Source organism: Canis lupus, chromosome 10 (genome assembly GCF_003254725.2).
Source record: "Canis lupus dingo isolate Sandy chromosome 10, ASM325472v2, whole genome shotgun sequence".
NCBI classification, from domain to species: domain Eukaryota; kingdom Metazoa; phylum Chordata; class Mammalia; order Carnivora; family Canidae; genus Canis; species Canis lupus.
Window position 1 is genome coordinate 42,311,319 of NC_064252.1, and position 25,756 is coordinate 42,337,074.

General features: G+C 41.0%; 2 protein-coding genes across 2 annotated transcripts in view; one reads left to right on the forward strand and one right to left on the reverse strand.

Moving 5' to 3' along the window:
• The window catches only part of RFX8 (regulatory factor X8), a 64,797-nt gene that overhangs the window by 6,498 nt on the left and 32,543 nt on the right, over nucleotides 1-25,756 (forward strand). Inside the window, 3 exon segments of the mRNA XM_025463809.3 lie at nucleotides 2,003-2,126; nucleotides 14,369-14,430; nucleotides 15,496-15,582. Coding sequence (XP_025319594.2) covers nucleotides 2,055-2,126; nucleotides 14,369-14,430; nucleotides 15,496-15,582 — 221 coding nt within the window. The 5' untranslated portion in view covers nucleotides 2,003-2,054.
• On the reverse strand, nucleotides 7,206-7,853 carry LOC112670101 (ubiquitin-conjugating enzyme E2 N-like). The gene has a single exon (XM_025463822.2). The coding sequence runs from the start codon at nucleotides 7,815-7,817 to the stop codon at nucleotides 7,359-7,361; it is 459 nt and encodes a 152-aa protein (XP_025319607.1). The 5' UTR covers nucleotides 7,818-7,853; the 3' UTR covers nucleotides 7,206-7,358.

A 25,756-nucleotide genomic window follows, 5' to 3' on the forward strand; every position in this document is an offset into this window, starting at 1 on the left:
GATCACATATAAATGCCATTCAGCTGGAGAGGGAAAGCATACTGCCTCTCTGTCTCTTGGTGTCTTGTATTTTACATCTCATCTCAATTTAAAGGATCAAAATATCATGGCCTGCCCTAGATGACTCAGGTTTAAAAATTGTGCAAACAACTGGGGGAGGGAGGCAAAGCATTGCACACAGGGTCTGGGTCACAGGCACACAGGGACTGGCAAGCCATGCTGGGACAAGCAGTCGCCTGCAGGGGTGATACAGCAAGTAAATAATTCTCACTTTAGGGGCACCTGGGTGGCTCAGTCGGTGAAGCATCTGCCTTATACTCAGGCTATGATCCCAGAGTCCTGAGATCGAGCCCCACATTAGGCTCCCGCTCCAAGGAGAGCCTGATTCTCTGTATCCTTCTGCCCCTCCCCCTGCTTGTGCTCTCTCTTTAGCTCTCATTCGCCCTTTCTCTCCCACATAAATAAGATCTTGAAAAAAAATTCTCACTTTATTGCTGTAGAGATCTTGGCTGCAACATTTATAATAGTACGTAAAACAGTGTTTGCTGGGCCACCTTCGTTGCTCAGTGGTTGAACATCTGCCTTCTGCTCAGGGTGTGATCCCGGAGTCCTGGGATCGAGTCCTGCATTGGGGTCCTGACAGGGAGCCTGCCTCTCCCTCTGGCTATGTCTCTGCCTCTCTCCGTGTGTCTCTCATGAATATATAAATAAAACCTTAAAAAAAAAGTGTCTGCTGAGCCAATAATTTAGGCTTCTTTTCAATATGCCTACATGCTAAAAACAAAAACAGACCAACAAACAAAACAATAAAAACCCACATGTTGATAATCTAAAGACCCATAATTAGAATGCAAACTGGTGCAGCCACTGTGGAAAACAGTATAAAGATTCCTCCAAAAGTTAAAAATAGAATTACCCTACAATCTGGTAATTGCACTACTGGGTTTTTACCCCCAAAATACAAAAACACTAATTCAAAAGGATATATGTGCCCCCCTGTACACTGCACACTATTTACAATAGCCAAATTATGGAAACAGCCCAACTATCCATTGGTAGATGAATGGATGAAGATGTGGCACATATGCACATTGAAGTATCATTCAGCCATAAAAAAAGAATGAAATCTTGCCATTTGCAACAACATGGATAGAACTAGAGAGTATAATGCTAAGTGAAATAAGTCAGAGACAAATACCATATGATTTTATTCATATGCAGAATTTAAGAAACAAAACAAATGATCAGGAAGTGGGGGGGCGGAGAGACAAACCAAGAAACAGATTTTTTTTTCTTAAGATTTTATCTATTTATTTGACAGAGACAGCAAAGAAGAGGGAGAAGCAAGCTCCCCACTGAGCAGGGAGCCCGATATGGGGCTCAATCCTAGGATTCTGGGATCATGACCCGAGCCAAAGGCAGATGCTTAACCAACTGAGCCACCCAGGCACCCCTACAGACTCTTAACTATAGAGAACAAGCTGATGGTTCCTAGCGGGGAGGAGCGTATACTTATCTTGATGAGCACTGAGTGATGTATAGGATTGAATGATTGTATTGTACTCCTGAAACTTATAGCATTGTATGTTAGTGATACTCGAATTAAAATTAAATAACTAAAAAAAATAAAGACCCATAATCAATATACTCTGGGCTGAGAACAAAAAGATACATTATTGGGCAGCCCAGGTGGCTCAGCGGTTTAGCGCCGCCTTCAGCCCAGGGCGTGATCCTGGAGACCTAGGATCTAGTCTCATGTCGGGCTCCCTGCATGGAGCCTGCTTCTCTCTCTGCCTCTCTCTGTGTGTCTCTCATGAATAAATCTTAAAAAAAAAAAAATACATTATCGATGCTGATTGGTGAGCCTTTGCATTTAATACTTAAACAGATTTCATTTCCTTGGATCCCACACATGTGTCTGACTGTTGATCTTTATCAAAATGTTCTACTCCAGACAAACCAATGTCAATTTCACCTCTGCCTTGTCTTCCTCTCCCCGCAGGTTGGTTGACAATTTCTGTATCTGTGAAGGATACAGTGTGCCTCGCTGCCTGATGTATGAGATTTATGTGGAGACCTGTGGTCAGAATGCTCAGAATCAAGTCAACCCAGCCACATTTGGGAAGGTAGGTTATGAAGATAAAAATATAGTACTCGCTGAGTAAAAAAAGTGTGCGAGTGAACTGATGAGGAAATATTAAGATGTATTTGGGTCTAATGGGTTCTTAGTGGGAATAATTGGCTTGGAAGCTGACCAGATGGTTAATATACTTCTTCATCTTCTTTGAAAAGCCATTCTGTCCTTTGTCCACACTTCTTGGTAAGGGGTCTGGAAAGGTAAGGAATGGGCAGTGCCTAAGAAAGTACACCCACGGCAGCTCCAAATACTCCAAAACCTCAGCCAGGTTGGCTGGGCCGATATTCCCTGCATAGGAATGCCAACACTTAGGGTGCCTAGGTGGTGCAGTTGCTTAAATGGTTTTGGCTCAGGTCGTGGTCTCAGGGTTGTGAGAACAAGCCATGTTGGGCTCCATGCTTGGTAGGGAATCTGCTTCAGATTCTCTCTTCCTGTCCCTCTGCCCCTCTCACTCATGCTCACTCTTTCTGACTCTCAAATAAATAAATCTTTTTTTTTTTAAAAGAAAAGAATTGCCAATGCTTTGCACCACACAAACTCTAAGCACCACTTGTGGTGTCAGACAGCTGGTGCTTCTTATAATTTGGTTGTACTTAGAGAATTTATTGGCTCTTAAATACCTCCTCTGGAGGTTAAGAGCTCTGTCAGGAACTTTGTGTAGAACATATAATATACAGCACTTATTAGCACAAGAGTAGTCTATCTGAGACCCTCCACATATGACAAATATTTACTGAGCAGCTGCTATGTCCCAGGCACTGTTTTAGATGCTGGGAATATAATAATGAACAAGACAGAGAAAAATTCCTGCCTTTGCTAAATGTATTATAGTTGGAAGAGAAATATATATAAGATAAAATACATAGTATATTAGACAGTATAAATGCTAAGGGGAATAATAGAGCAGAAGGAGATAAGGGGTGTGTGTGTGTGTGTGTGTGTGTGTGTAAATGTTGTAGTTTTAGGGAAGACAAACAAGGAAGGCCTCCCTCAGAAGTAATATTTGAATCCAGACTTTGAAGAGATAAGGCAGTGAGTATGTGGATATGAATAAAAGAGCAGTGCAGGCAGAGTCAGTGCAAAGGCCCTGAGGGAAGGAGCACAAGCAGCAAGGAGACTGTAACAGCTGGAGGGAGGAGAACAGGGAGAGAGGAGCAGGATGGTCCTCAGGACCTTGAGGTCAAATCAGGGAAGCAAGAGGAGCCAGCTGTGCCAAGAATGGACAGAGATGTATTAGGGAGAAGAAGTCAAATTCTGGGTATATTTGGGAAACAGCCAATAGGATTTGTTGATGGAAATAATTAATAGAATCATAAGACATAATCATTATTAAATTAACAATAATAATAACTTCCAGTGATAGAGTTGTATTCATTTTCAGGGCACTTACCCATCTGGTTTTTTAGGAATAGGCACACACCAACTCAAAACAAGTTAGAATGAGAATTTTTTAAAGGAAAAGAAATATCTCATCAAATCCTCTTGTAAGAAGTTCAGACTTCATAGAGTCTACTCCATTGCTGCCCAATAAAAATGTAATAGGAGCCACAGATGTAATTTAAAATATCCTAGTATCCTCATTTTGGGATTGTTTAAAAAGTGCAATTTTTTATTATTTTGAAATGTAATCCAAAATTTCCAAAATGTTATTTTAATGTGGAATCAATATTATAAAATCATTGAGTTTTTCATTCTTTTCTTTATGCTAAATCTCAAAAATCTGGTGTATGTTTTACATGTACAGCCCATCTCAGTATGGACTAGCACGTTTCAAGTGTGCAGTAGCCACATGTGGCTGGTGGTCCCCATCTCAGCCCACAGCTAGATTCTAAGTCGCCAGGCATCTCTTTTCTTTCTCTCCAGTATATCCTTACACCACTGGGACTCTGCTTCTCTCCACTGGCCTGCTCCATGTCCCTTCCGAGAAGCCAACTTCCTTCACTGACTTCCTGATTTCCCATGATGGCTGCTTGGATGGTGCTTCCTATACCTGACCTTCTGCCCCAGTGCCCCATACTGTAACAGGCTTTGGGCAAGAGAGGCCTGCAGGAAGGACATGTGGGCAGGGAGGAAATAGTTGGCATTTTTAAAGCTTTGTCTTGTGTCATAGCCGTTGGCTGAAGCAGGCAGCATTAGAAGTCAAGGAAACAAACTAGCAGTAAGGCTGAGGATCACCCAGCTAGTTGCAATGCTTGGGTGGTGGTTGGGGAAAAATTTTTTTCCTCTACTCTTTCAGGTTCTTTTGGTTGGTCTAAGATTTAAATTGACAGGAGACAGATTAACAAGAGAAAATCAAATTTACACACACATAATTGTGTACGTGGGGGTTATTATGGACCATCTGGCAGTCAGGCAATTGAGGCTTATATGCCATCTAGCACCAAGGAGAAGGGGGTGGGACTGTGGGACTTCAAAAGGGAAGAAATGCAATTCACAGAAAGATGAAAAAGAGTGAATGTTTGGTAAACTTTAGCTGGGCCATACAGAAACAACGAGAGGAATTTTAGCAAACAGATTTTGCTAAAATTCCTCCCTGTCTTCCTCACTTCATTCATATTATACCAGACTTTTCTGTAGAGATACCTCCCTTAGAAGATAACAGGTACTCTAAATTCTTTTAGGCAATTAGGGGAAAGGTCAAAGGTTCTTCTGGAGCCCTCTATATACCTAAAATAACCTGCTTACTATAGAGATACACTTTGGGGTGGCAAATTTTGCTCCCCTCACATTCAGTCTCCTGAATTGTGAGTCAGACTTCTTTCCACTTGTTATTCCATCAAAAATATCCTTGAGTTCAAAGAGACCTTAACCATCACCTGGTCCAGTTCCATCCCGGTGCAAGATCCCTTTGAAAGCACCTCTGGCTGGAACTTTTTATGAGAACAAAATGCCCTCTCTGGGCGGAGATAGGTGACAGGGCAGCAGGCTTCTGTGCTCTTCCTCTGAGCAAACACAGTCCTGTTGCAGGATCTTGCTTGACAAGTAGAGCACAGCTTGATGAAAACCTGCTTGACTCCTCATTGGTGACCTTGGTGCACCTCACAACCTGTACAACCATACCACTTTGGGCAGCCACCTGACTTGGGCTGAAATCATGTGGGTGACAAGGAGCTTGCTGACCAGGCCACAACGATGCCAATTCAATATCTTCCATACCTCCCTTCCTTCTTTTGTTCCTTCTCCCTCTTTTCCATGGCGCTCAGATAGACAGAACTGAATTGATGCATGACACACTCTCATCATGGGCTTACCCATGGCCTAATTCTATCTGGATACTTAGTTCTTTTTTTTTTTTTAATATTTATTTATTTATTCATGAGACACACACACAGGGAGAGAGAGAGAGAGAGAGAGAGAGAGAGAGAGAGAGAGAGAGAGAGGCAGAGACACAGGCAGAGGGAGAAGCAGGCTCCATGCAGGGAGCCTGACTTGGGACTCGATCCTGGGTCTCCTGGATCAGGCCCTGGGCTGAAGGCGGTGCTAAACCGCTGAGCCACCTGGGCTGCCCTACTTAGTTCTTTTTAACAATGTGGTAAACATCTGTGAACCCACAACCCCAAATGAACCACATCACCAGTTCCCCATGACCCATCTCCCTGCCTGCCCCACTGGTGGGAACCGTCAACCTTCTCATCATTACCTTGCTTTTTAAAAAAGAGTTTTAGTGCATTTTTGTGTATTTTTTAACCCTTTAACCACCTTTACCCCTTTTGCCCACTCCCCTGCCCCTTGCCTCTCTCAACCACCAACCTGTTTTCCATATCTGTGAGTTTGGTTTGTTGTTGTTGTTTTTGTCTTTTAGGTTCACATGTAAGTGAGATCATAGGGTACTTGGCTTTCTTTGTCCAACCTATTTCATACATGTATTTCTAAAAAGCATATTTTTAATTTTTGTGGCTTAACTTTTTAAAAGGGGGTATCATGTTATGTTATTCATCATCTTTTGGGACTTAGTCCACTTAATATTGTATTAAAATTCATCTAGATTCATTTCACTATTGTATAATATTTCATAATTTTCTCATCCACTGTCCTACAGATGAGCATTTGGATTGTTTCCAGAATTTGCTGTTGCGAATATTCATGTGTACATTTCCTGCTGTGCACATGATGTTCTCTTGGGCAAGGAGTGAACCTTGCAAGCTAAGGAGGGGGTGTGACTGTGATGTCTCAGGATGGGGCCAAAATATTTTCCAAAGTGGCTGTTCCAGGTTACCCTCCCACAAGCAATTCTGTGGATTCCAATGTTGCTTCCAAAACATTGACTTTTTTGATCCATTCCTCAGACCAAAATCTTCATGCCTGAAACTTAGAGTCATTGGTAGAAGTCCTGTACTTTTGATAATAATAAAATACATAGAAGAATCTTCTAATATGGCAGCTGCTCAAATATTTGAAGCAATTTTTTACATCTCCCTGTCTTTGCTTCTCCACACTAAATACTCCTTGGCTCCCGAATCTTTACCTTCATACCCACTTGTTTCATTATGACTTCAATTTATTGATGTTCTTCTTCTATTTCTTTTTTAGAATAACAAAAAATATTTTACTAAAACATAAGATTTACAGAAGTTTCCAGACAAGCCATACAAAATGGTCACAAGCTTTTTCTTGAAGGAAGGATTCTACACTTGACAGCAAAGTCACAATGTTATTAGTGAGGACTGTGATGTTTGTTTAATGTTCCCATTTTGGTTCAAACAATCAAGCTTGTCCATCTACAGCGTCTAAATAAAGTTAGACTTGGCTAGAGAGCATATTCTAAAGAACTGGTTAGCTGCTTTTAACCAATGCAATTAGATCACCATAAAAAGGGGGAAAGGAGCCCATAGAATTAAAATAAAACTACCTCTCCCCCTCAAAAAAATAATAATAAAGAAAAACACCCACACCCCTGCAGCTAACCCTGACAACTACCTTCATTCACAGTGCTTTATACTTAAACCATGATGGGGGAAATGAATAAAAGCAGAGAGGGGCCACTGCTTTTAAACGTTTCACAACAATCCAGATGGTACTTCTAGCCTCTGCTCATGCTTTACAACAGTGAATCAGGACAAGACATATATTTGCTAATGTGCATTTAATCACCAAAGGACTGAAGATGTCTGGGCTTTTATTCTGTAATGTTTCTAAGACTGTGTCCATTAAATGCAAACAAAAAAGGAAGAAGTCTTGGCAGAACAGGAGAAGTGATGCACACTTGATGATCAGATCGGTTTTAAATATTATTCATGGCATTTAGCCTAGTCCATGCTCTAGCTGTTTCTATGGCTTGGGCTTCGTTGGTCTTCCACTGCTCCGCTACATCATTTGCTAACGGATCATCTGGATTGGGAGCACTTAACAAAGCCTGGATCGATAGCAGAACTGTGCGGATCTGCAATGCTGGGGACCACTTATCTTTCAAAATATCTAAACATATTCTTCCCAACTTGTCTACATTAGGATGATAAATTTTGGTCATGAAACGTACTTTAGGGGCTGCCATTGGGTATTCTTCTGGAAGGAATAGTTCAAGTTTAAAAGTCCCTCCCTCAAAGGGGGAATCCTGGGGGCCAGCAATGACCACATGAAAATAACGGGCGTTGCTCTCATCTGGTTCTGCTTTAATGCCAGGAGCCGGTTCTGCCAGCAAACGCTGGGTTTCCTTGATAATCCTGCGGGGCAGCCTGGCCATCTTGTCAGATCCCGAGTTCGGCCTCTGCTCTCGACTCCTGCTCCGCTCACCTCACGCACGAGTGGATCATTTATTCTCTCTACAATAAACAGAATAAACTTTGTAAAGTTTAAATCAGATCATCAAAAGTCCTATTGATGTTCTTCTTAAAAGGTGTCTTAGGAGTACTCAGAGGACAGAGGCTCTTACTTTTATGGGGGGACTACTATTGGCTTTTATCCTTCCCTGTCACTCTGTTGGTTTCATCTTAAGCTTGTGGTCAACAAAACAAAAATAACACCTAAATATTTTTTCACATGAATTAAAATCAAGCTATCTCCCTCCCTCAAAAAAAAAACTGCTTTGGAAACTGTGAAATACTCCACATAAATACAAAATATTATTCTCAGATTATTGTCATTTTAACTATTTGAACACAGGAGCAGCCATTCCCTTATTCCTATATCTCAGCTTCTTAATTTCAAACTGCAGTTCTGTTTGCCAGTATCTTCTTGAATCTTGTAAGTCATCCAGTCTTCTCAATCTGGTGAAAAGTGTATCTCTTATCCCTCATTCAATAAATGAAAGCAGTATGAGTACGTGTAAGACGTTGAGTACACTGTGTGTTCACAAGGTGTCCTTGAGTAAAACTTTCCAGCCAACCAGGAATTCCCTCAGCTAGCTTATCATTCAGCCCACATTTTGCCATTTCGTCACTTGGCAGCCTGGAGCATTTCCTCAAGGGGACCCACTCCTGGGGACCCTGGCTGTACAGCATTTTCTTTATCTACCTGCCCAACAACTTGATCAGATGGAAGTGGCATGACTTGAGCATGACATGTTTAGGCTCTGCAAGACTTCTACTTGATTTTTTAAGAAGCCAAAGCCTATTTCTCAAAATCTTTTTTAGAGTTTCTTGTAAGTTGTGTTCCCTCTAGGGTAGTCTCACTGCAGAACATTCCAAAGGAAAAATAAAAAAGAGACTTCAGTGTGTGGCGATGGGCATTTATTTCGCATTTTTCATTTTAATATTTAGAATCATTCTTCAAGACAACTAACGTTCAATTCTCGTTGGGGGTTTGCCTGAAGAATGGGCCATTCTGTGGAGCCCATGTTGGGAAGGGACCCTTGCTGCTGAATTTGTGACTAATGGACAAGGGAGAGGAAGGGGAAAAGGATATGATCCCAAAGCATGTTTACAAGAGAAACAACAAAATACCCAATTCTCATTTCCTCCCCCTTCCCCTGGGAATGGAGTTGATTCCAGATTCCACATCAAGTTCCTGTGCAGATGTTGGAATGTTTCTTGCTCTTTTTGGCAGCCCTGGGCATGTGATGGGTAGTGCTCATTCTTGGTGCAAGTGATATCTCACATGCATTAGGGAATTTCCATAACACTGACTTCCTTTTTAAAAATAACATTTACTGATTATTTTTCTGATTATTAAAGTATTACAGTCCCTTTATAGAAAGTATAGGATTTAGAGAAAACTATAAAAAGAGGGAAATAAATACTGTCTATAACCTCATTGTCCAGATATGTAGCCACACATGTGTTTATTTGCATATTTGCACAAACATGCACACACATGTGACCAGCAAGAGCTGAGGGACTAATCACACAGTGGTTTTGTCTTCATTTCCCATGGTGTTTTGAACCTGCTCGTTGGCTGGTTCTTCCTCCACTCCTGAATGAGCACACAAACAGGCAGTGTGACCTCTCTAAAAATCCTCGGGGGATACAAAGCCCTGTTGTCACCCTTATCTTAATTTACCACATGGTATCAGTCTGATACTTAGAATATCCAGTTCCATATAATATCTGGGTTTAAAGTGAAATCTTTTCCTTATCTCCTCCAGGATGGTTTCTTGCCTGCAGAGAACTTGGCATGAGGGCTTCTGTTTTCCTCCCTATATTCCTCTTCTCCAAAACTTACTGGGGGTTGGTTTGACCACTCTGGGAGCAGAGGAGGTAAAAATGGCTGGAAAGTTCCTACTACTGAGCTTTACACTTTGGAGACCAGACAGACTCTTGTTTCCTGGTCCCTTTGGTGGCTTCTTCCGAGCAGTCTTTGGGAATGTTCTAGTATGCATTCCTTGTCTTGGTGAATGACTCTTTCTACAGCCTGACTGTCCATTCTGTGGGCCTTTTGCTGGGTGAAGTCTGGCCTCTTACACATGTCAGCTCTTTCTCACACATAGACAACTTCTGGCCATAGGAACTACTCAGCCATTCTTGAACTAAACAGACTGTGGATGTGCTGACTGACACTCACCTCTGCCTGTCCACCAAGGCCACTGGCCAGCCTGTCTGTAGTCTATCAGGAGTCCTATGCCATAGCCAGATACGCATTCCAGGGACCTCCCCAAGAGTTCTTGGAGTGATCTGTAAATCCTCTTCTGCTAGGCTTGAGATGATTGAGCCACACTCTGTCCCACACACCCTCTACAGGTAAGAAGGTCATCTTACCACAAGAAATCCTCTTAGACCTCCTCTTCTCTCTATCTCATCGTGAGTAAATTGAGATGAAGACTTTTTAGGGTTTTAATACCCAATTTTAGACAAATGTCTAAGGGTATAAGTTCCCTGAGATGTGTGTCTCACAATTCACTTTGCTGTCTGCTGTCTTCGTGCCTCATCTTGTTGTATAGATACTACGTGGAGGGATGGATTGATTGATGTGTGGATAGGCAGACAGAGAGGTGAATGGACAGGTGGATAGACAGCATACAGTATGGCATTTTTTTATCATTTTTCCATCATAATAAGTATACTCTTTATTCCTACCTCCTGTATCCCCCATCCCTTCACCCACCTCCTCTGGTAGCCATCAGTTTGTTCTCTATAATTAAGAGTCTTTTCTTGGTCAGTCTGTCTGTCTGTCTATCTCACTCACTCATTTTCCTTTGCTTGTTATGTTTCTTAAATTCCACATATGAATGAAGTCATATGGTATATGTCTTTCTCTGACTTATTTTGCTTAACATTATACTCTCTAGTTCCATCCAAGTCATTGCAAATGGCAAGGTTTCATTCTTTTTTGTGGCTGAATAATATTCCCTTAAATATATATCACTTTATTTTTACCCATTCATCAATTGATAGGCACGGGCTCCTTTGATATTTTGGTTATTGTAAATAATGGTGCTATAAACATAAGAGTGCATGTATCCATTTGAAGTGAGGTCTTTTTTTTTTTTTTTTTTTTTTAACTTTCTGAGGGACCTCCATACTGTTTTCCACAGTGGCTGCACCGGCTTGCATTCCGACCAACAGTGCATGAGGGTTCCTTTTTCTCCACATCCTCGCCAACACTTGTTGTTTCATGTGTTGTTGATTTTGTAATATAGTATGGTTTTTAACAGCACTAAGCCTGGAATCTGACTAATTAGGCTATAACCTTAGGCAAATTATTTCATCTTTTTGTGCCTCAACATCATCAACTGCAAAGTGAAACGATTCATAATGTTAATAACAGTACCTGCCTTAAGAGATACTTTTAAGAAATTAATGAGATAATGCACATAAAAAGAAATGAGTGATCTTGGCACATAGGAAGCACTCAAGAAATAATTAACTTATATAATTATATGCCCATTTATCACTTAGAATATCATAAACATTTTCACATTAAAATGTTTTAAAATAAATGATGTAAAATACTTTTTGGATGTTCCAGAATTCATTTAACCATTTCCCTTATTGGAAATTTCAGTTGTTTATAATTTTTCTCTTTTACTGTAAGTCCCCACCTGTATGTGATAGCTTCCCTAGGAGAGATTCTAGACAATTATAACCAATTCACAGCCCTTATGGTAGTTCCTGATATATTTGGTAAGCCAAATCTCTAAAATTTTAACCAAGAAAATGTATAGCTGGGAAACCTGGGTGGCTCAGTGGTTGAGTGTCTGCCTTCGGCTCAGGGCATGATCCTGGGATCAAGTTCTGCATTGGGCTCCCTTCGAGGAACTTGCTTCTCCCTCTGCCTGTGTCTCTGCCTCTCCTTCTGTGAAGGAATAAATAAATAAATAAATGCAATCTTTAAAAAAAAAAAAAAAAAAAGAACTATATTTAGCTGTTTCAACTTGCACTTATTGGATGATTAGGAAAGGTAAGCACTTTTGCATGTGCTTTGGTCATATGGATCTTGTGTGTATATTATGTAATATGGATACATATTATCAGCAGACCACTTTTTATTGAGGTATTGTTGTTTTCCCATTAATTTATGTGAGCTGTCCATATATTAGACATACATATTTCTTATTACATTTTTTGGAAATAATCATCTCAGTTGGTTTTTAAATTTAACTGTGGCATACCTGATCATAAAATGAAAACACAGGATAGTCTGGGGTTGGAATTACTCAATAAAATAAAATGTGCAGATTATTATGCTGCCAGACAACTAGGCAATTTATTTCTGATTCTCTCTCCAAAACACCAGATTATTTCCCAGGGCCTTGAATCTGAGCCTGCTGCATAGATCATAATAATTCTTCTAGGTACCCACTATTTTACAAGTAGATATAGAGGGAGGGTTGTAAGTGATTTTCTTAGGAGGTGATGGAATTTTCAGAATCTCTTGTTGAAAGTAAGAATTTCTGGCTTCTAATCCTGCATTTTTAGACTTGCTGGCTTTTTCTTTTATCATCATTTATTCTTCATCTGTACATTTTGGACCCTTTCCCTGAAGGAACTTCTCAATTTGCCCTCACAACCTTGATGTTTAATTGTGCAAGACTTGCCTTTCCTGTTCCTTCATTTTTCTTCCTCCATACCCAGGCTTGGGTGGCTTCCCATAGGAAAAGGTAGGGCCTGGAACCAGATAAGAGAAACATTACACAACACTGTCAAACCTTGCTGCTTAGAAGTTAAGAAAAAAAAGAAAGAAGGGACACCTGGGTGGCTCAGTCAGTTAAGCAGCTGCCTTCAGCTCAGGTCATGATCTTGGGGTCCTGGGACAGAACCGCACACTGGGCTCCCTGCTCAGTAAGGTGTCTGCTTCTCCCCCTCCATCTGCCCCTCCCCCTGCTCTCTCTCATGGTCTCTCAAATACATAAATAAAATCTTTAAAAAAAAAAAAAAAAGAAAAAAGAGGGATGTAAGAAGAAACCAAGCAGAAGCAGAAGCTGAATGATTATGGAGGGGATTGTAGAAAAATAGCAGAAATCATTACTTAACTGCTTTAAACACCATGCCTTTCATGCTCTGTATTTTTCTAATTCCACCATGCTCCAGGATTTCCACTTTCTTTTTTTTTTTTTTTTTAAGATTTTACTTATTTATTCATGAGAGACACTGAGAGGCAGAGACACAGGCAGAGGGAGAAGCAGACTCTCCATGAGGAGCCCTATGTGGAATTCGATCCCGGGAACCCGGGACCACACCCTGGGCCAAAGGCAGATGCTCAACCACTGAGCCACCCAGGCGTCCCAGGATTTCCACTTTCAACAGACATGCACTTGGATACCATGCATGTCATGGACCTCTTCTAATTAGGAAACTGGAACAGACTTCTATTTTTTTTAAGTGTAATTAGTCATAAATATAATATCAGTGCTAACAAAACACATCAAAAACAACTGGGGGATGAGAAGTTGAGTCAGAAGTAGCTATGTTATTCAATATTTTAATAACATTTGCTACTAAAACCTTTAAAATGAAAAAATTGGGTAAACAAATAATAAAAAATGAAAATGACTATCACATTGGAAAAAGAGGAAAATAGTAAAATTATGGCAACTCACATAGACTATTATGCAGCTATTAATAATCTCTTGTTTTTAGAGAATTCTTAATAACAAGGGGAAACATTTATGGTACATTGTAGAGGGGAGAAAGTCAAAAGCAAAACTGCACACATGCTAATTGTCTGACACTAGTTGTTTCCTATGTATACCCACAGAATACATACACATATTGAGGCTTGCAAAAAAGACTAGAAAGGGGTGCTTGGGTGGCTCAATCAGTTAAGCAACCAACTCTTGGTTTCAACTCATGCCTCAGGGTCTTGAGATAGAGCCCTGGATCTGGCTCTGAGCTCAGCAGAGAGTCTGCTTAAGACTCTCTCTCCGGGATCCCTGGGTGGCGCAGCGGTTTGGGGCCTGCCTTTGGCCCAGGGCACGATCCTGGAGACCCGGGATCGAATCCCACGTCAGGCTCCCGGTGCATGGAGCCTGCTTCTCCCTCTGCCTGTGTCTCTGCCTCTCTCTCTCTCTCTCTCTCTCTCTGTGACTATCATGAATAAATTAAAAAAAAAAAAAAAAAGACTCTCTCTCCCTCTGCCCTTTCCCCACACAAGTGTGCTCTCTCTCTCTCTCTCTCTCATAAATCTTTTAAAAAACAAACAAAAAAGACTGAAAGGAACCACACTGAGGTTTAAATGATGGTTTACCCTGAATGGTATGTTTTTTTCTCCTATACTTGTCTGATTTTTTTCAAATTTCATTTACATATATTTTCTTTATAATAAAAAAAGAGGAAATACAATTGAAACATTATAAATGAAACAGTAAGTTTTATTTCTAAATTTTCTAAGTGCAGCTTTAAATCTGGTTTATTCTTTTAGCTTGTGCATTTGGTTTTTCCTGATCTCGGCACCCGGAGGCTAGGCACGAGAGGAAGTGCCAGGTAGGTTTATCATTTTTGCTTTATTTGAAGTGTTAAAAACAAACATTTTGAAAAATCTCATAATGGGTGACAAAAAAATGCAAAACTAAACAAACTAGAAAAGTCAATGCTTTACCAAAGAGTTCCCATGATTCAAATGATATCCTAGTGCCTGGAATAATTTGGGTGATACTAGAAGCAAATAGTTTTTACTTTCTTGGTGACTTTGTTAAAATACGAAAATCACAATGTTTTCTTATTTCAACACTTTAAATGTCTGTTGAAATATCGAAATATTTACACACTGTTTTAATTATTCTTTGAACTAAAATTTTTAAGTATTCATCTAATTAGCATATTTGAATTTTCAGGAGACCAGGTACCCAGGCTCTTTGTATTTTTAATGCAAAAGGAAATTCCAGTGTTATCAGGTGCATTGGGTTATAATTGTCACTCAATTACTATTGTTTGTTGTTTCTTTTAAATCCAGAAAAATCAGGAGAAATCAGTGAGATCAGAAAATCAGTGCGAAGGGATAGAAGCCAAATTAGGAAAGGGGCCTGCTACCCACAGGGGAATGAAGACAAGCCCAAGCATTTGCCAAACTAAACATTGGGTAATAGTTCACTTGAAAAAATTTTGCTCTGCTGCTGTGAGCCTAGACAAGCAGCTGCATTTTCCCAGCTCAGCAAAGTGCCTGGGCTGCAGAGCAGGAACTAACTTCCTTCTTGGGTTTATGAGAACCTGACTCTGGTTCTCAGTAGAGGGAACATTGGTGTCGCTCTCTTTCACTTTAAAAAGGTTCATGGAGGTGCAGCAGAAGGCTTTCCCTGCCACATCTTTCTAAGAGTGGGGTGTCCTAAGTTGGGAAAGCAGAGTAGAACGTTTGTGAGCTAATGTGTATGAAATAGTATGAAACTGTCTACCTAATGGAGCTAATAAAAGGGAGTCATAGCTAAAACTGAGATGAAACTCAGGTCTTCATGAGCTAGCCTATTCGGTGGCTTTTGTAAAGCATGTCAGTGGTTTGACATAATCTTTAAGACATCTTAAAGATTAATCTTTATCTTAATCTTTATTTTTCAGGTATCATTATGATGGAATCTGTATCAAGAAAAGTTCTTTCTTCTATGCCCAGTATTGTTACCTTCTGGGTGAAAAAAGGTATCACAGGTTAGTATCTGTCTGTCATTTAGGTATTTTAGTCATAGGTTACAGCCTGATTAATATGAGAAGCATTCATATTTTAGTTGAATCTAACTGGCTTTTTTGGCTGTTCTGCTATTAATCCTTCTTAAAGATGGAAACACACACATCATCATGTCGACATGGCTTTGACATGGGCAATAAATCAGTCTCTGGCAACATCATTAGCCAGAGAAAGGCATTTCCAGTTCATTTTCTTGGATACTTTTCATTATAATTATCATTGCAATTGCCAAAGCCGTTTTTTATTCGTTCTTCTCAAATTCTCTGTAAAATATGACAGCATTGGCCACTTCTTTCTTGAAACTTCATTTGGCTCTGAAGACTGCTTCTTCCAATTTTTTCCCCAGAGTGACCCCTTCTTGGTCTCCTTATCGCTCTCTTCTTTTATGTGCAGACATTCTCCTGAGACCCAACCAGTGGAGCTTTTCCTATCCTCTGGTCCCAAGTTATCTCATCCTTCTTTATCCTTCACCTATCACCACGCCCCCATGGATGACTCCTTCTCCTAAGTCATTTTTGATGGGCCTTTCTCTCTCACCTCCCAGCCATTCCTCTCAGTCTACTGGATATTTTCATTTATATGACCCATTGGTGCCTCATACTTAGTATGCAGAAATCTAAATTTTCAATCTCCTTCCAAAACATCTCTGCCTCTTGACTTCCTCTTGACTTATTTTAATCTATGCTACCAATAGATAGAATCTGCACAAAGTGTCATCCCAAAGTCATCCCTGACTAGATTGCGAAGTGAGGTTCAGCCTAAGAGATAGTTCTAAGACTGCTGTGGTCATTTGGATGAGTGCCTGAATCAAAAATGTGGCAGATCAGAAAGCCCTCTCCAAGGCAGGGTCTTCGGTTGGTTGACTCAGCCCAGCCTGTCCCTCTGAAACCTCAAACTTAACCTCAAATAAAGTCATTATGTTCCTCTTCCAACCAACTCTTCCTCTTAAATGTCTTATTCATCGATTAGTCACAAAGATGGAAAAAATGCATCAACAAAAATTGAGAAGTTAGGGAAGGCAATAGATAGGAGATTTATTTCAGTGAGGGTTAGAACTCTCCTTGTGCAAATTCTCTCACTTACTGACCCATACACTTTTGAAAGGCTAGAGCTGGCATCTCGCTTTGCCCCAGAGCACCCAGCCGACAGTTTAGAGAGCCCCACAGCATGACAAGACTGGCACTCAGCAGCGTGAGATGCCAAGAGTGTCCTAAAGTCTCTGGGTTGATGTCACAGAGAGAGGATCTGGAACTGGTCTTTGTGGGAAAAAATGTAGGTTTTATCCTCAACAAGGAAGAGGAGGGCTATCAGGAGACAGAGAGATAAGAACAGGGGTGACATTGGATGATCCATGAGATAAGCCCAACACCAGGCGTTTTTCATGCTCAACACATATTTAATAATATTTGATAATTGATAAACTCTACAGTCTTGGCCATTTAAGAGATTTTTTAAAGCACTAAGATTTAACTGCCTTACTGGTTCCAGATTTTAGAAAATACTTAATATGTATTTTAGAATGCAGAAATATAATAAATGATACACTGTTATTAATAATCTATGAAATACACAGATGAAAATGTCTTCTATTGTACATTTTATAGAAGGATCTGTATGACAAATTCCTCTTAAAAATTAGGTCTCTCCTTCCAAAAAAAAAAAAAAAATTAGGTCTCAAAACAAAAATTTCATTTCTCCAGTGAAAACTGTATAACTCATCCATTCATTTTTTTGTTTATTCAACAAATATTTGAGTTCCCACAATAAGTCAGACCCTGTTCTAGTCACTGATAATAAAGCAGTAAACAAGACAAACAAGGTCTCCCCTCTTGTCAGTTTTAGTGTGAAGATGTAAGACAATAAAAAAGGAACAATTGCAAGATTACTCTGAAGACCATAAAATGAAGTCATGGGAAGACTTCCTTGAAAAGATGCCTTTTGAGCAGAAATGTGAAAAAAAAAGAGCCAGCCAAGTGAAGATCTAGGGGACAAGTATTCCAGGCAGAGGAAAGAGCAAGCGCAAAGGGCCTGAGGCAGGGATGACTCCAGAGAACAGCAAGAAAGTCTGAGGGTGGAGGTTGGTGAATGAGCAGAAGAGTGGGAGGAGTGGAATCTGAACATAAAAGCAGGACCTAAAAGTCTTGGCAAGGAGGTTGGCTATTGTTGTGGGTGTGATAAGGAGCCACTTGAGAGTCTCAGGCTGGGTAGTGAAGCAATCTGATTTCTTTTTATTTGAATTTTTTAAAATTTGAGTATACTTGACACACCTGTTACATTAGTTTCTGGTGTACAACATAGTGATTCAACAACTATATACATTATGCTGTGCTCACCCCATTACTGGAATTTGGGGGCCTCCCAATCTCCTTTACCCATGGTGCCCATCCTTCCCCCCTCCTTGTCTCTGGCACCCCCCAGTTTGTTCTCTATTTGTAGGTCTGATGCTGCTTTTTGTTTATTCATTTTTGTTTTTTACATTCTACTGTTAAGTGAAGTCATATGGTATTTTTTTCTCTATCTGACTTATTTCACTTAGTATAATAACCCTCTAGGTCCATCCATGTTGTCACAAGTGACATGATCTCATCCGTTTTTATAGTTAATATTATCCATTGTGCATATATACACCAAATCTTCTTTATCCATTCCTCTATGGATGGACTCTTGGGTTGCTTCCATATCTTGACTATTGTAAATAATGCTGCATAAATGAACAGAGGAGCGCATGTATCATTTCAAATTAGCATCTTCCTTTTCTTTGGGTAAAGACCCAGCAGTAGAATTACTGGGTCATGCGGTGTTTCTGATTCATATTTTAAATGGAGATCCTTCTGCCTCTGCCTCTTTTAAATGGAGGCAGAGTGACCAGATGGAAGACTTTCTCAGCAGCCCTGGCAGAGCTGGCCCATTGATATTTCTCACTGAAATAAGTTTAATTCTCTCAAAAAGGCAGCATGAGGGGATCCCTGGTGGCTCAGCGGTTGGGTGCCTGCCTTCGGCCCAGGGCGTGATCCTGGAGTCCCGGGATCGAGTCCCACATCGAGCTCCCTGCATGGAGTCTGCTTCTCCCTCTGCCTGTGTCTCTGCCTATCTCTCTGTGTCTCTCATGCATAAATAAAATCTTTAGCATTTACTTTGCATGTGGCTGTCCAGTTTCCCTAACATCATTTATTGTTGTATATTCTTGGCTGCTTTGTTGTAATTAATTGACAATAAATGTATGGGCTTACTACTGGCCCTTCTATTCTGGTCTGTTGATCTGTGTATTTTTCTATTCTATTTTGGGCTTTTTCCATTGATTTTCTATTGTATCCCAAGCATTTGGGTTATGCTGTTAGAAGATTTTCAATCCTATTAAATCTTCTACTTTACCAGACAGTCACCCTGTTTAGGTGTAGCATATAGGTTCTGGCCTACTTTTGTGTGCTGTAGACTAAAGATGGTTTAATTTTCAGAGCCCTTGCATGCTGTTCTGGTCTGCTTCATTCTTCTGGCACCACAGGGACTGCTGATCAATTCCTTACAGGTGCTACCTACAGGGGCTGAACCTGCTGCTCCCCTGGGCCATCTTCTGTGGGGAATGCAGAAAGCCAGAGTGGCTGGGCCTGGGTCCTTTTATGCTAATTGGGGTCAGGCAGGGAAGTACTAGGTTCTGCTGGCATTGCTCCCGTGGGTAGCATGCTTGCCCCTCTATACTCCATTGAATTCCCAAAGGACTCAGTACTGTCTCTGCAGGTGGATCAGCCCATCCTGGGTATTGAGACTGCCACTGTGGTCAAACTGGGTTGCCAGTCCATGCTCCAGAAGCAAAGGTTGCAGCCCCCTCTGGGTCTCTGTTAGACTTCCCTTTCCTAGTACTTTGTTCAGAGAGTGTAGATTTTTCTTGGGATTTATGCCTATTCCTGCTGACAGTTCTGGGTTACAGGTCTCTCCAGTACCCAATCCAACTATGAGTGGGACATAAAAAGAAAAGTGCCTTCAGGCACTTGCCACACTATCTCTTCTCTGGTCAGTCCACCTTCTACTTTCCAGGTTTCAGAGCACTTTCATCATGTCCCATTGAAAAATTTCCAGGAAAAAAAAAAAGAAAAGAAAAATTTCCAGGGTATCTATTTGTATTAGAGGGAATCAGCAAGGAAAAATGAATCCACACTATCTTGTTCCCTGTACATCATCCATGCTGCATCCAAAACCTTCTGAAAGCAGACCTTGTATACATTATAAATTAATGTCACCAGTGATTGGAATGCTTGATTATATGATTGTGCCTAACAAATTAAAATATGATGTGTTAAAAATGATGGTAGGGACTTCTGGCCAGGCCTAGATGGCATACACCCATTTCTTTCTGCTCCTCCTTGCTAAGCACATCTGTAAACCCTGGTAACAATGCAAGAAGAAAGGAAAACTCTGAAAGGTGGTAAGAAGAAAGTGAGCTGGCTGGGGACCCCAGGACTGCACAACCAGCACTGTGATAGGGCACTGTGTATCTTCCCCCATTCACCCAGACCCACTGGTTCCCAGCCCCCTACCTAGCAAGACAAGGCATCTGGGTAGACTTGTTCCTCCTCTAGTTTCTCTAATAGCAGCCAAGGGAAGTCTCACCAAAACTAAGTAGCCAAAGAAAGCACTCTCATTACTCTCTGGGTCTGAGATACCCCTTTTCCACCAAGAGATACACTGAGGAGTTTGAGCTAATCTGTCAAGGGAGACCCAGCTATAGCAAGTGGCCTAGTCTAGGAAACCTCTGTCTCTACTGCACCCAGAGGGAGCTGGGGAGCACCAATGGAGGGAACCCCTGCCCCACAGAGAGAAACCCCTCACCCAATCTTGGAATAGCCCTCCAGCTCCCTCAGGTAGCACCAGCAGGGAGCCCCAGTAGCACTAGATAAACTAAGCAAACCAAAATAATATATTCATACCTATGGCTAAAATTTACTACAGACACATAGTAAGGATACACAGTTGGAACATAAGGGGAAAAGAGGCAGAGGTCTGGAGACATGCATGTTTAGGCTTCTATATGCTCTTGCTCTCCTATGAGGGATCACACAGAGCATACTCCTCTGTGCAATAAAAATGCAGCAACAGATATGTGATGTTTCTACTCAGGTAAGCCCATTGAGAGACTCCACACTCAAAGTTTTTACTGGGGGCTGGTCATAAGCATATTCTTCCTAGCATATGCCAAAATGACAGAGTCCCAAAAAGAAAATATGTTATTCAACATAAATTATATTGTTTGCACAAACAGTCTAGGCACAGGGAACCACTCTTATCAGTAACTGTTAACTGAGAACACTCTGGGAACCAAGTTCCCAGACTCCAGCCAAGGGCCAATCTTGCAAGCAGGCCTTTCTAAGGAGAGCAGTCTCAGTACCGCTGTGTTATCTCTTTTCTGCACAATTGTATGACCCTGTGAATATATGAAGAAAACATTGAATTGCACTCTTTAAATGGGTGAATTGTATGGTATGTGAATTATCTCTCAGTGAAGTTGTTAAAAAAAAATCCCAGCAAGGTTTTTTGTAGACATAGACAAGCTTATTCTAAAAGTTATGTGGAAAGGCAAGGCCCTAATATAGTTCAGTCTTGACAAAGAAGAATTAAGTGGGAGGAAACACTACTTGATACTTAATGTCAAGTAATGTAGCTACAGTAATCAAGACTGCAGTGTGGTTTTGGTGAGGCACAGACACAGATCAAGCAGAGTAGAGAATCCAGAAATAGATCCACTCAAATATACTCAACTGGCTTTTCACAAAGGTGCAAAAGAAGTTCAATGGAAAGAGACTAGATTTTCAATGGTGCTGAAACAACTAAGATGTCCACATTAAAAAAAAAAATCACAACTAAACTTCACAACTTATACAAAAATTAACTAAAATGGATCACAGACTTACTTTTAAACCATGAAAATATTTTTTAAGATTTTATTTTTATTTATTTGAGAGAGAAAAAGCACAGAGGGATAGAGAGGAGCAGACTCCCCACTGAACAGAATGCCCAAGGAAGGGCTCAATCTCAGGATTCTGAGATCATGACCTGAGGTGAAGGCAGCCATATAACTGACTGAACCACCAAGGTGCCCCTTGACACCAAAACCACAGCCTATGGGAAAAAGCTAATAAGTTGGATCTCACCAAAATTAAAAATTGCTTTCTGTGAAAGATGGTATGAAGAAGATGGAAAGACAAAATAGAAATTGGGAGAAAGGACTAGTAACTAGTATACATAAAGAATTCTCAAAACAGTAAAAAAAATTAGTAAAATTAGAAAATGAGCAAAAGACACATATATCTCACTGAAGAAGAGATACAGATGGAAAATAAGAACATGAAAGAATGATCAGCATCATTAATCATTATAAAAATGCAAATTAACACCATAGTGAAATATAACTACATGCCTATCAGACTGACTAAAATAAAAAGCAGCAATCACCAAATGCTGATGAGGATCCAGAGAAGCTGCATCACTTATACATTGCTGGTAAGAATTCAAAATAGTTTGGCAGTTTTTATAAAACTAAACATACAATGAACATTCAAACCATCAATTGTACTCTTGGGCATTTATCCCATACAAATGAAGAATTAGATCCACATAAAAATCTGTATGGGGTGCCTGGGCGGTACAGTAAGTTCCTCATCTGACTCTTGGTTTCAGTTCAGGTTGTGATCTCACAGTTGTAGGTCATGATTTCACAGTTATAAGGTCAAGCCCCATGTCAGAGTCCACACTCAGCAGAGTCAGCTTGACATTCTCCTCCCTTTCCCTGCCCCTCCTGCTTGTGCTCACATGCTCACTCTATCTCAAATTAATTAATTAATTAATTAAATTTAATAAAACAACACAACTGCTGTTCAGCGGCTTTCTTTATAATGGCCAAAAATTAGAATCAGCCCTGATTTCCTTCATTGGGTGAATGATTAAACAAACTCTGGTACATCTATGCCATGGAATATTACTCAGCAACAAAGAGGAATAAACTACTGATTTGACAGCTTGGATGAATCTCTAGATGCTAAGTGAGGAAACTCCTGTCTCAGAAGGTTCCATGCCTTATGATTCCATTTATAAAACATTTTTAAATGACACAATTTTTATAATAGAGGACAAATTAGTGGTTGCCAGGGACCCAGGGGTAGAGAAGCAAGAGGTGGGTATGGTTATAGATAGGCAACACAAGGATCCTTGTGATCATGAGACTGTTCTATATGTTGTCTGTGGCGGGATGGACACATGAATCTCCATAGGTGATAAAATTATAGCACTAAATACACATAAAAATGAGTTTAGGTAAAACTTGATAAAATTGAGTAGGATCAGTGAATTGCATCAACGTCAACATCCAGGTTGGGACATTGACTATAGTTTTGTGAAATGTTACTATTGGGGGAAATTGGACAGAGTATAAAAGGAAGCTCTTCAAATCATTCCTTACTACATGTCAATCTACAGTTAACTCAATTAAAAATTTCAATTTCAAATAATGAGGCCTAATCCTACATGACAGGTCCCATGAAGTATCCCCACAGTATTCCCTTGCCCATTTTTCCAGGCCATATCTGCAGAGGTTTTAGTGTTTCTTCTGCCCACACCCATTCTCTCTTCTCACAGAGTTCAGTTCTTTATTTCAAAGCACTCTCCTGCACATTCCTCTGTGTGGAAGTGGCAATGGCAGCCCAGTTCTTCCTCCGAGACCTTAAATGGCCTCATTACCGTAACCAAGCAAGACTTGTTAGAGCCAAGAGGCACAGAACAGGAGGGGCCCTCTGCAGGCTTGGGAAAGTCTTCAAGCCCTGTGGGCAGTGGGCAACTGCATCTGCTGAAGCATGTTTACATTCACCTTCAGGAGCATGATCTCCCCAGTGTTTAAAACACAGAGGGAAACCCACAGCAAACCACAGATGAGTATATTCATAGTTTCCAAAAGTTGAATGTCCCAATGAAGCAGGCACTTCTCTCTGTGAAGACTAATTTACAAAAACTATCTTATGAAAATTTGCCTATGAGAAGAATAGGAATCTGAATTTTTAGGTTTTGTTGTTATTGTGGTTGGTTTTTTTGTTTTGTTTCATTTCTATTTTTAACAGCATGACTTGTTAGCAGGGTTTTAGAGTGGAATATACTCCATTTCCAGCAACAACCACCTGAGTTATTGAGCTGTGTGCATGCTGTTCGAGGGCATTCTGTTTGCCTTTTATGCCTTCTGGACCTTGTGTTAAGGAAAGAAATGGAAACACCAATATGAGTGTCAACATAGATTTGACAAGGAACCCAGGTTGGTAGCAAAGGGTGGCTTTGGGGGACTTCACTTTCTCCTCACCACCACCACCAAGCGCTGCAAAGAAGCATATAACCTAATTAACATAGATTTAGTATCAAAATAAGTCCCTATCTCCTCCCTATTTATTCCATATTGTTCCTCCAAAGGCTCATCAGTCTAGAACTTCTGATGCCTAGGTCTCTGACACCATCCATCCCACCCTGACCTCCATGCAAGCAAACAAAAGCAGCAGGAAAACATGATTCAGAGCCAGGGCCCACATTCACTGATGATTCCCTTCACTGGACACCTAAATAGGTGGCCAAGGAGCAAATCAGGAGTCCAGCATGTCAACAGCATTCGCTTGCAGTGGGGTGGAGTGGGGGTGGTGCTGAATTTCACTAAAAACTGCTGAGGCAGCGTCTGCCCTGAACCAAGCAGAGACCGAGGTTTGATTTTCAAAGCAAATGAAAAGTTTGAGGCTTTTCTTCTTCTTCCTTTTTTTTTTTTTTTGGAAAAAGAAAAATAACTATAAATATGCAGTGTGCACCATATGAAAAGGACCCCTTCACAAAATCCAGAACGTTTTCCCTCCTGCTCCCCTCTCCGGGGTAACATAATTTTACAGGGAATAGGCCTCCCCAGATTCCAATCTTGTTTAGCTGGCAACCAGATCGAGACTTGGACCTGGGTATAATTGCTGACCTAGAAACTCACTGAAGAATTGAGGCCAGAGTATAAAATGCTTTATTACTGTCTGGGGAAAAAGAGGGGAATGGGAGGAGAGTGTGTGTATTATTGTCACATCTAGAGAAACAACCCTGTTTAATTCACGGTTAGGCTCTTCCTCTGAGGCAAAATCCCCGTTAGTATGTTCCAAGGAAAACGTCTTTGTCATGTTGCAAATAGATGAATTCCCATTCTACCTAATGTAAATTCTGAAATCAGTTGTACAGAGGCTCATATTTCTCTCAGGAAATATGGAAACTAACCCTTGCCCTCATTCCTCTCCCAGCAACAATCTCTCTCTCTCTCTCTCTCTCTCTCTCCACCTCTCCCTCTCACTCCCTCTCTCACTTTCTCTCTCTCTCTCTCCCAGCTTTTCAAACTTAGGAGATTAAAAGCCCTTAAAAAGCTTCTAAAATTGTGCCTTCGACATTCTATGGCTTTGTTCTTTGGCCCTTTGTTCTTCGGCCAGCTCATGAGCTCAGGGGGCTGCCTCGGTGGGCCTCGGGCCTGCGGGATCCAGGGCCGTGAGTCCAAGGCTGGCTAGTCCTGCCGACAAAGCAGAAAGGCAAAGGGTTCGTCTTTCAGACCACACCACCCTTGAGGAGAATGAGTTCACAGGGAGCTGTCAGCCTGGCAATTGTGGGCACCGCAGACCTAATGATGTCAGAGCGAACACCAGCAGTTCCTTCAGAGTCCTCCAGACCCAAGAACGGCTTCCTTTCCGTCCCTCCGTTTGGGTCGCGGCCCCAGGCTCTGGTGAGCCCCAGAGGATCTGACTCTCAGGTACTAACAAGGTGTCCAAGTTGCAACCCGCTTTTTGGCCCTGTCCACCCTATAGTTTTCAAGGCTGGTTAGAACATGCGAAGGTTAAAAAAATACACATTCCCTGGGTGCTGTCTAGCAGCTCGAGAAACATACGTGTGGGGAATTATACCCTGGACTGCGCCTGCCTGGAAAAGATTATAAAAGCAGGTAGCACTCCGAGCTCGAGCTCGCGGATGCTGGATGATCCGGTTTGCTCAAAGCCTCCCTCCCTCACCCACGGGCCGCTGCAAGGCAACGTGCGGTTTGCTCTCTGCTGCTGAAACTTGACTTCTGGTTGCCGAGTTTTACCTCAGGAGGGTGAAGGTGAATGG

Coding starts and splice junctions, on each gene's coding strand:
- LOC112670101 (XM_025463822.2), bottom strand. CDS start 7,817: ATGGCCAGGCTGCCCCGCAGGATTATCAAGGAAACCCAGCGTTTGCTG.